Below are 11,983 nucleotides of genomic sequence, written 5' to 3' on the forward strand. Positions count from 1 at the left end.
TGCTGAGGTATTTTGATGTCTATTAAACTCGCCCCGTCGAATTTCCTTCATTTTCCCCAATTCAGTTTCTAGGCTTCCTCAAATTGCCTCAATTTTTCCCATTTCAGTTTCTAGGCTTCCTCAAATTGCCTCATATTCACAACCTTCTTCTTCCCAAGAAGACCGGGCGGCTCGTCCAAGCCCTCCGCCGATGAAGATTAGATGCAGAGAAGAAACTTCCTGTGGCGATCAGGCATTGATATGTGGTTTTTATTTTGGTTCCAGAATAGCAATTTCCTCCCTTGGGTAGATAGAATTTAGTGCTAAGTTCTACTGTTTCTTGTTGTTATTAGTACCATGCATGTTCTCAGCCTGTGTGAATATACATTTGAGGAATGAAATGAAAACTACATTCTTCCAGGTCTCCAAAGCTCTCAGCTTGAAATTAAATCAAGATATATTAAATTTTTTTCCTCATTTTTTCATAATGAATTGAAAGCTCATTTGCGTACCTATATACGCAACTAAGAAGTAAGAAGCCTTGATAATCAAAGAGGTCAGAACTGTGTGAATGTGATAGAGTTGTCCCTTTGTGGCAAATGTTAATGAATGTCTCTCTTCCTATAGATGATGAAGATGTCGTCACTTGGCTGCTTCATCTATTATTGCATGGTGATGAGATGACAAAACTCAGAATTGCTGCTTTATGTTGGAGTATTTGGCATGGGAGAAATGATGCAGTATGGAACAATAAACATTGGAATGCTACTAATGTTCTGCATGAGACGCAACACCTTTAGGAGACCTGGCAACATATGACAGTGTCCATTCCTACTGGTAATATTTTGTCTCCTCCTTCGCATGCAGTGAACAACGTCCCAGTGGATACGATTAAAGTTTTGTTGTAATTCAAATTTGTAAGATCGTAGAGAGAACAAATGCGGGCAGTGGTAAGATCGGAGAAAACCAAGAAGAACAAGGCATATGGGAGAATAAAGCAGTAGCTAAGGAAAAGACAATTTTAGCCCCTATACTAACACCTAACTAACTGATCTCTAACGGAATGCTGGAACAAATATGATAGTCAAGGGTTTATTTTGTCCAAATTAAAAGACGATGACTAATTTGAATTGAAAGAGAGATCTATTGAGATGGCTTGTGTTGCTTTGACTTCTCTGATGTCAACAATTAAGCTAGAGTTTCTGCAACCAAATAATCCAAGCAGAGTTCCTCTTGATGATGAAGGGTTTATATCAATGGAATCTTTGTATGAAAAGCTTTCACCTTTGGAAGGATTTGTGCAGGAGAAATCTGGGGCAAGGGGTGGCACTGCAATCAGAGATTTGGAGATGAAGATCAAAGACTTTGCTCTGGATGCCGAAGACCGCATCGAAATTCAACTAAACAACTTTCTTCTGGCCAACAACGGAGCTTATCAGCAGCAACTCCATCAAACCTTGGGAGAAGCAGCAGAAAAAGCAGCGGAGTTGCTGGAAAAAAGCAAGGAATTGGAAACTGATGATGATGAAGAAAAGGTAGTGGTGAATGAAAGTGAAGGAGCACTGATTCCTTGGTTAAAACATTATTCGGCTTCGGAGCCCAGCAATGGTATGGTCGGTCGTGGCCGTGATCGTGTGCTGATAATGAATCAACTCATGAATCGCTTTAGGGGACTAGAAGCGCTCTCAATTGTTGGGATGGCTGGCATTGGGAAAACAACTTTAATTACTAGTGTCTATCAAGATCCATCAATTGCATCACATTTCAATGTACGAAGATGGGTTTCTATGCCTGGGGGATACAATGAGGTGAGGCAACTGCTACACACCCTTCTTTGGACACTACTACCAGAGGCAGATGATGAAATTAAAAAGGGAATCATTCCTGATGATCTAGCATGGGCTGAGCAGGTATACAAATGCTTGAAAGGTAAGACATATCTAATTGTTTTGGATAACTTATGGAACAATCAAGCTTGGTATGATATCCGGCATTGTTTACCTAATGATAGAAATGGAAGTCGCATAGTGATAACCACGAGGCATTTTTTAAGGACGGGTGATTATGCTTCCTCAAATAGCAATATTCATAACATGACTTTGCTAAATTCAAAAGAAAGTTGGGCTTTATTTTGTAATAATCCTTTTCTGAAACTGAAAAAACATATGGCACCACCTAAATTTCAAGAAATTAGGAATCAAGTTGTAGAGATATGTGAAGGATTGCCATACTCAATTGTTGTAGTTGCAAAACGTCTATCTAAGTGTGACAACATAAGAAAAGAATGGAAGAAGGTTCAAAAAGAAATAGAGTTGCTTGGAGTTCTAGATAGGAAGGCACTAACCAGCACTTACAATCAATTGCCATAACACTTAAAAGTTTGTTTTCTATATTTTGGAGTCTTTCCAAAACGTAGTGCAATCAAAGTCAAACAACTTATTAGATTATGGACTGTCGAGGGATTTGTGAAGCCATTGGAGCACAAGGGGTTAGAAAACCAGGCTTATGAGTATTTACAAGAGCTTATTGATAGAAGTCTTATTTTAATCGACACTCGGAGTTCTTCTGGAAAAATTAAGAGTTGTAGGATGTATAGTGCCTTACATAGATTTTGCGTAAGAGAAGCTCAGAAAGATGGCATTTTTTGCGCTTTAAATACTCTGCAACTTCCACGAGGGTCATTTGGCATGTTTGCAAATTCATGCCGCTGGTTAAGCTTATACACACATAAATTTGACTATTATGTGTTGTTAAGAACAAACAACCCTCGCTCCATTTTTTTCTTTCAAGATGATGCTGATGAAATATATGTATCTTTCAAGTTGCTAAGAGTTTTGGCTTTTGTTCCATCTTCATTTCTTCAAAGAGTGCCAGCACGCTTACATGATTTATTTTTTTTGAGATACCTATATGTTACAGAATGGTTTGAGGGTCTTGATTATGTAGTGTCAACCAATCAAAACTTGCAAACACTTATTGTTTCTAATAAAGAATCCCAAGTTGGAACACCTACTATCCATTTGCCTTCAACAATTTGGAATTCACCACAGTTACAATATCTTGAATTTGACTAATCTTATGTGATTGATCCTCCAAGCATGGATAAAGATAATATGTGGACATTATCTTTGGTGTGTTCACCTCATTGTAGAGCAGGAGTGTATTGCAGGTTTCCAAACATTGAAAAATTAAAAGTTTTTGTATTTAGCAGTAATAATCCTATTATTTTGGATAATCTTGAATGTTTGGAACGTCTTGAGAGACTATCAATCTCGGTTTCGTTTGGTTGCGTTGTAACCCTTCCAGAGCCATCTATGTTTCCTTCACAACTAAAGAAGTTGAGGTTGAACGGTACTAACCTTTCAGAGAGGGATTTAAAGGCAATTGAAATGTTGCCTCAGCTTGAGGTTCTCAAATTGGAAAATGCCTTTCATGGAAAAGTATGGGAAGTAGAAGGACTTTCTGAATTAAAATTCTTGCTTCTTGAAAGTAAAATGCTCGAGCAATGGACGATCTTTGGTTATGACTCCTTCTTATGTCTTGAGCACTTAGTCTTAAGACGTTGTTATTGTTTGAAAAATATCCCTGAGGATATGGAAGATATGTTGACCTTGAAGTCAATTGAGTTGCAGCGGTGTAGTCCGTCAGTTATCACTTCTGCAAAGTGTATTCAAGAATATCAATGCAATGAGTATGGATCTGAATTTTTTGAGGTGAGAAGCTTGCTAGTACAGTACAGTACAACATGATTCATTCTTACATTTCCATTTATTTTTCTATTCAATGCTTACAAAATCTTATCATCTTTCTGCTGCTATTTCTCCTTCCTTCAATTCTCATCTCATTTCATTCTTATATTAGTTATATGCATTTATTTTTCTATTCAATATAATGCTAATAATTTTATTTACAAAATCTATTATATTGCAATCTTCTCCCTCTGATCGATCTCATCTCATTTTGCATTCTCTTTTTCATATAGCTCAAAATCATTGGAGAAGAGTCTATACCTTCAGATAATGAATGACGAGCTAAGCTAAGGTATTGATGCTAGACTTGAATGACAAAATTTGGTTACCAACTATATATAATATATATTCTCAATTAATACTTGCATCCTCCATCTTTATGCATGTTATCTGTCCTTTCTCATTGCATATATATTTTTATTACTTTGTAGTCCCCTGGCCTGTTTTCTGTATGTAATCTTCTATTTAAACAAATTTTAATTTGTATGAATGAAGATCGAAGATTATAGCTTTTGATTATCAATATATTGAAATCTTGAATTTTATGGTATGTTCAATCCCTCTGTCTTTCATAGCATTTTCTTTTTAACACACTTCAAGTCCGTATGTAGCTTGAATCCTAGGGGATTACACAGAGATGACCTGGACCATTTAAGACTCCTATTACAAGTACATGAAAAAGCATAAAAAGTTCAACTTAGGAGGCTTGTTTAACATTGTTTCTAAAAATAATACCATATCTCTCACTTATATGTCCTATTTACCACTCCATCTCTTACATTTTCTTACCATGTTTATCATTATATTCATTGGTTAAACTAACTGTTTCTTCATTGCTTATTTTCTTTAGTAATTTTAAATTATTTTTAAATTTAATTTTTTGTGTTTAATAGTACTTTAATATAGTTTTTAAATATATAAATTTAATATACTAATACTAAACTTAATATTATGAAAAATGAAATTAAAAATAACTTCAGTCAATCCTTATTATCCGAACCAAACAAACAAAATGGGATGGAGGGAGTATTAATTAGTCAAACCAACTCTTTTCTTTAGACTTATTTTCTTTAAGATTTTGTGATTAATTTTAAATTTATTTTTTGTTTAATAGTATTATTTATGTGGTTTCCAAGTGGGGTAGAAAATACAAGGGTGCCTGCCTTTCTTTTGTGTCTTTTTCTACTTTCATTCATTTATTCTTTCATTCTTTACCTTCTGATTATTAGTTTAGTTTTTATTTATTTGAGGTGTGCATGTTTTTTCTTCTTTGTATGCTTCTTTCAATTTCTTTTGGCTTTCTAAGGTATGTTTGGTTTGGGCGCTTTCTTGGTCTGGCCCTTGTGGGCTTTCTTTGAACAGGTCATGCCTCAACGTCGATGCTGGACTTTTCTTTGAACAAGTCATGCCTCAACGTTGGTGCTTGCAGTAAGAAGTTTCACCTTGACAACGGTGATTGGGTAGAAATTCATCAAATCTGTTGATCTGACAAGGCTTGTTGCTAGTCAATAGTAGGTAATCCCCCGTGGGGTGCATGTTGCTGTGATTGGTTGCTAGTTATGTTGAGGCTTGTGTTCTTTTGGGTCTGCGTGCCATATTCTTTTGGGCATAGGTGCCATGTTCTTACTTTCAACCTGCGTGCCATGTTTTTATTCTTTAGATTTTGTGACTGGGTAGCTTGTGTGTCAAATTTTGATGGGAGTATGTGTCCCGTACTAACTTTAGTTTCTTTATGGCAGCCTGTGTGCCTCGTGTGATGTGTGATATATGATTGTTGGCTATCTTAGGAGGGTTGATATGTCCATGTTCTGCCATTATGTTGTTGGATTTAATATATTATTGGTTATCATATAACATGTATATTGTTTTACTTTAAAGAACTTTTGTCCATGTTCATATACCAAAAGAATATGTTGACAAATACAAGAATCAGTTCAAAGAGAGGAAAGTGTATGGCATAAAGAATTTTCTATGTATTACCAACTTTTTAAAGTATAAAACAAGCACACACAGGTACATATCTCTGTATAAAACAAGCACATCTTTTTAAAGTGTATGGCCTTTGTTGAAGATAAATATCTCTGACTTCTCTAAAACTATTGTTTGGACTCCATCTCCATACTTTCGTTTGGAAGTCACTTCAGCTCTTGAGGCCGAAGCTCTAGCTTTGCGGAGAGCTCTTCAATGGTGTGATGCTATGGCTTTGCGGCACTCCCACATTGAAGTAGATTCTATTGATCTAGCTCGTGTGGCCTCCACTCCGGTGGCGAGGATCCCGCGGAAAATTAAAGAAGGGGTTCTCTACATTCGCTCCTGCCTCTCGTTATGGGGCTCCGCGTTAAGGCATGTGTATCGGGAAGCTAACCAGGTAGCCGATGCCCTTGTGGCGGAAGGTCTGGTCGCCAACTCTCCCGCGGTCTTTTGCTCTTTTATTGCTTTGCCAATCAAGGCCAAATTGACTCTTCTCGTGTATGATTTAAGGGGTTTTGCTACCCACTGGGCTATTCGCCATTAATAAAAGTTACTTTTGCTTTAAAAAAAAAAGTACACATTCTCATTTGAATAATATAGTTTATAACTGCAATAAATTCTACATACAAACAAACTTTGGAAGAAGCAGCAGAAAGCGCAGCAGAGTTGCTGAAATAAGCAACAAAGCTGATGATGATGATGATGAAAGTCAACGACAATTGATTCCTTGGATAAAACATGCTTTGGCTTCGGAGCCCAGCAATGTTATGTTGGATAATACATCCTCGTGGCAATCTCCGATGGTCGGCCGTCATCGTGATCTTATGCAGATAGAGGATAAACTCATCCGGGAAGCATGGAATGCATATGGACTAGTGGATCCAAAGTAATCACAGTTCTTGATATGACCGGTATAGGAAAAACAACTTTAGCTAAGCATCTCTACAATCACCCAAAGGTTACATCCCACTTCATGTACGAGGTTGAGTTACTATATCCAGGGAATACAACAAGACCCAAACGCTACATGACCTTCTTTAGACACTAACAAAGAAGGCAAACATTCATAATGACGATGATGCAGCTTGCAACTTCTTGACAGATAAGAGATATCTAATTGTTTTGGATAACTTATGTAATAATCAAGCTTGGGATGATATAGGAAAATGTCTCCCTCGATGTAATAAGGGATATAGCATAGTGATAACCACTACACATTTAAGGAGGGATAGTTATGATTACATCGATGGCTATACCCATAACATGACTTTGCTAAATCAAGAAGAAAGTTGGGATTTATTTTGTAATAACCCTTTTTTGGAGTGACACATGGCTCCTAAATTTGAAAACATTAGGAGCTAAGTTGTGGAGAAATGTGAAGGATTGCCGCACTCGATTCTTGTTGTTGCAAAACGTCTGTCAAAGTGTGACAACATACAACAAGAATGGAAGAAGGTTGAAAAGGAAATAGAGTTGCTTGGAGTTCTAATACCGCTCATACCGCTCATCAACCTCATCATCAAGGAACACAGACAACAAATCTTTCTAACAAAGGGCAAAGAGCATTAGAAAACACATCCAAATGAATGAGGCACATAATACAACATTGGGGACTAAATTAATGTGTGTAACACATGGTATACATATGCTCGTGCACTTAGGGAGATTTGTGTAAGTCATAATGTGCACCCCTAAAAGTAACTAGCATGCCGTGCAATACAGCAGTGTACACGTGGGTCTTTCTAAGTGTGCCAAAACGTTCTTTATTCATTTATGCAAGGGAAAATGAAGAACAAGATGACGTGCCGTTGTGATGGTTTGTGTGTGCCATACTGATGTTCAGAATAGAAAAAATACAAGTGCACACTCACAACAAGAATACAAGATCCCCAATATGAAACAACAACACACACAACAAGGGAGAATCGAAAAAAGGGGGAAAAATGCCATGGCCGCCGACAACGAACACAACCCCAAACCATACACAACTACACACCCACACCTAATAATAGACGAACAACAAAAACAGAACGATAAAAAAAAAATGCAAAATAGCTCGAACCATCACAAACAGCGCAAATGAAAAAAAAAAAAAGCAAAATAAAATATAACCGACCTTGAACGGACGATCTGGTCGCCGGTAGAGGACGCTTGGGATTCCTACCATGAATGCCGGCCATCTACCTGAGAACAGAAGCAGTGAACCGCGAAAGAGGACGACGAAGAAAGTGCAGCGATAGTCGAGTTCGCGAAGGAGTCCAACCAAATTCGAAATTACAGTCTGACAGTGAGCCTAGAAGGATATATCTTGTGTACTTCTTCTCAATAACACTACTACTCCTTTTATTTCTAACACATTTACTCCTCCGGCTTGAAGGATCTTGTACAATGCCACTTGAAGAAGACACAACACCCTCCTCAATATTCACATCCCCAATCTCAGCTTCAACATTTTGCCTTGCATTCTCAACAACTTCGTCACAAAATTGTCTAGCAACACTATTATCTTGACTAGAAACAATCAATCTTTGAAATTTTCTACTAATCTCAACAACCCAATTTACAGGAGGGACACCAACATTATAAAACACAGATGCAATGCCCACATTTCTACCATCAACAACCTTTTTAGTCCATCTTTTCAGAATGTAGTATTTATCGGGAATACTAGAAACATAGTGCACATGAAGTATACATAAACAATGGCAGCAAAGTATTCCCAATTGAGAAAACAACTTGCAACTACAAGATATATCCAAATTGATTGGCTTAAAAATTACTTCATGCCTTATATTGTCTATAGTTGCCACACATGATACTTGCACTTACATCCATCATTGAAAACAATTTCTTGATAACAATAGCTACCTTTCATAAATTGTTCCTCGAACAAAAAGTATATCTCAATAGTATATACCTCTCTAGCATGTGAAAGAAGTTTCACATGATCCATCATCATGGCAGGTACTCTTTGAGAACACCAAAAATCTTCACCATTTTCCTTACTTCTCCATTCGAAAATAACGCTAACAAAGGATGAATAAAAATCACACAACCAGCAGTCTTAGATAGCCTTCTAGAAATTGAATGATTTGTAGTTTCACTCCTTTGAGAAGATAAAATGCCCCTGAAAAATAATTCTTGTTAAATGCTGGACACCACTTCTCCCTACAATCATAAAGCTTCTCTAGCCAAGTATTCTTATGACACTTATACTCTGTCACCATCCTGAAAGTTACAAGACATGTTTACTAAGCTTATATAAAACAAAACAACAATATCAAAAAACATAATACTATATTGTATATTCATAATTTCTGTACTGAATATCCATAATTTCTGTACTGAATATCCATAATTTCTATGTTGTAGATCCATAATATATAAACTGCATATTCATAATTCTTATCCTCTTAAATACACAATATAAATGACTAAAAGTCCAAACAGGATACTATACATTCATAATATCTACATAGAATATCCATAATATCTATGTTGCTGATTCATAACTTCTAAACTGTATATTCATAATTCTTACCCCTCTTAAATACACAATATAAATGACTAAAAGTCCAAAATATGATACTGTACCCAATGAACACAGTAAATAATAACATACCTTGTCCAATAAAATTCAAACTCAGCTTCAGTCTCGGTGTATTTCAACACACAATTGAACATATCCAAAAAATCCTTATGATTCCTTAACAACTTGATATGCTTCTTCGAATTCTCACCAATATGCCATATGCAAAGACGGTGGCGTGATGTAGGGAATACCATAGAAATGGCAGCAGCCATAGCTGAACATTGATCCGCCATGATAGTCTGTGGACACTTGCCATCCATGGATCTTAAAAACGCTCTAAACAACCACGCAAATGGTTTTATCCTCTCGTTCATAAAAAACACACATCCAAACATTACATTCATGCAATGATGATTCATCCCTACAAAAGGACCACAAATCATATCATATTTGTTAGTGCGATATGTTGTATCGTGTACTAACAAATCCCCAAACAACTCATAATCTCGCCTTAGTTGACCATCCCTCCAAAAAAAAAAAAGTACACAGTCTTGCATCCAAATCAACTTCAAAATAAAAAAAGAAATTAGCCTCATTAGACTGCCTCCTCCTAAATATTTCAATCAAAGAATCGAAATTGGTTTAATTCAAACACTTCAAACTCTCACAAGCCATCGAATTGTAAGCATCCCGATTGGTAAAGCCAACCAATGGAGAACCCCCTGACTGATGTTTCAAAAACCTCATACCATTCGCCAATACCCCACTCTTCTTCATATCTTTTAAATATTCAAGATGATTATTTCCCAGTACTCTTCTATGTGAACGGAGTAGATGACTCTTGCCAAAAGAACATAACTCATGATTGTGCTCTTTCACGTGTTCTGTAACTGTCCACATCCCATCCCCCCCATCAAACTGAACAAGTGCACCACAACCGGCCCTTATATCAATTTTTGAATAAACCTTGACACCACTATTTGGTTTCTCCTTATAACCAGCCTTAGCACAGAAGAACCTCTTCATCTGAATTGACTTAGTAGATGCCTTGTAATGTTGTTGACCTTTCCTCACACTAAAACCAACTCTGTATGCATATCCATTATATAACTCACAAGCTTCATCACTATTACTTACTACAACACCAACCAAATCTTCATCAACTGCAATTGAAAAAAAAAAAATATAACCACAACTATAACAACTACTGACTTTTGACCAGCAATATCTGTAGAACAAGTCTGCACATTATGAATGTACAATTCAACTATAATGAATATAATATAGTACAAAATTGAAATGAGTTTGATGAAAATATATTCTTTATTTAAGTAGAGGGGGGATGGGGAATGCTGAATAAATCCAGCCATGCACTATAGAAAAGAATATATTGTCCATCAATAACAGTTCACATAATTCATAATTTCATAACAGAAAATTCATAATCTCATAACAGAACATTCATAATCCCATAACAGAAAATTCATAATCTCATAATAGAAAATTCATAATCTCATAACTGTAAATTCATAACAGAAATAGAGTATTAATAACAATTGCGACATTATGGACCTTCAAACTACATAGATACTGAATAAACACCAGTAAAAACAAACTAAAAATAAAGTACATTGCAAATAATCACCATGAATCAATACCTAACACTGCCAGTAACCACATTCACATTAAAAGCTAAGAAAAATACCTGGACTTAAAGAGGAGCCATCAATGTCAATGTTTACATCTGCTTGATCAGTACTTAGTGAATCACCAACAAAATCTTCATTCACTGAATATATGAAAATAGAGGAACATAGCAGTTAATATGTTATGAATATAGAACTATCAAATTATGAACATTCATACCACATGCAGAAACAGAGTATCAATAACAGTTCACAGAATTCATAATCGCATAACAGAAAATTCATAATTGCATAACAAAAAATACATAATCTCATAATAGAAAATTCATAATCTCATAACAGAAAATTCATAATCTCATAACTGTAAATTCATAATAGAAACATAGTATTAATAACAATTGCGACATTATGAACATCCAAACTGCATAGATACTGAATAAACACCAGTAAAAACAAACTAAAAATAAAGTACATTGCAAATAATCACCATGAATCACAAAATCCTACAAACACATTGAATAAATTATAACGCTCACACCACAATCTCGCAATAACAAACACAAATATACATTCTAATTCAATTTCAAGCTGTTAAAATCTCATAAATCAAACCCAAAAATTGCAAAAATCGATGGCAACAAACCTGGAATCGTAGTCAACCCATCACCAGTTAAATCTTCTCCCCGATCCGCTGTCTCCTCCATCGACGAGTTCAAATCAAGCAATCGCGAATGGAAGAAAAGAATTGTGAATAGCGAATGGAATCAAAGAAGTGAATAGCGAATTGAAACTGCCAAAAACGATAATGGAAATTGCCTGCAAAATCGCGACTAACGCTGTTAATAGCACAGTAATTAATTTTTATATATTTTTTTAATATTACGCCTGTAAAACGACGCTGTTTCGAAACGTGTTCACAAATCATGGTGAACACGTTTCCACGGCATAATTTGCGGGGTGGGGTGGGGGTGGGGGGTTCAAACCAATTGTTAGAGTTAGATTCCAAACACTATATATGTTTTGTAATTAACCAACATACTATTTGGCATTCTTTTGGTTCACTCATCGAGACGATATCCGATGTGACAATATTATCTCACACAAAC

At 36.0% G+C, this 11,983-nt stretch overlaps 1 protein-coding gene and 1 pseudogene across 1 annotated transcript; one reads left to right on the plus strand and one right to left on the minus strand.

Moving 5' to 3' along the window:
* The first annotated feature begins 1,109 nt into the window (after window positions 1-1,109).
* Window positions 1,110-6,589, plus strand: LOC109166119 (annotated as a pseudogene).
* A 3,284-nt stretch (window positions 6,590-9,873) lies between these two features.
* Window positions 9,874-11,581, minus strand: LOC109166120 (protein FAR1-RELATED SEQUENCE 5-like). The gene is made up of 3 exons (XM_019315007.1): window positions 11,521-11,581; window positions 10,937-11,020; window positions 9,874-10,394 (listed from the first exon to the last, which is right to left on the minus strand). The coding sequence occupies exons 1-3, from the start codon at window positions 11,579-11,581 to the stop codon at window positions 9,874-9,876; spliced, it is 666 nt and encodes a 221-aa protein (XP_019170552.1).
* Window positions 11,582-11,983: the final 402 nt, after the last annotated feature.

Source organism: Ipomoea nil, unplaced genomic scaffold (genome assembly GCF_001879475.1).
Source record: "Ipomoea nil cultivar Tokyo-kokei standard unplaced genomic scaffold, Asagao_1.1 scaffold3087, whole genome shotgun sequence".
Lineage (NCBI taxonomy): Eukaryota > Viridiplantae > Streptophyta > Magnoliopsida > Solanales > Convolvulaceae > Ipomoea > Ipomoea nil.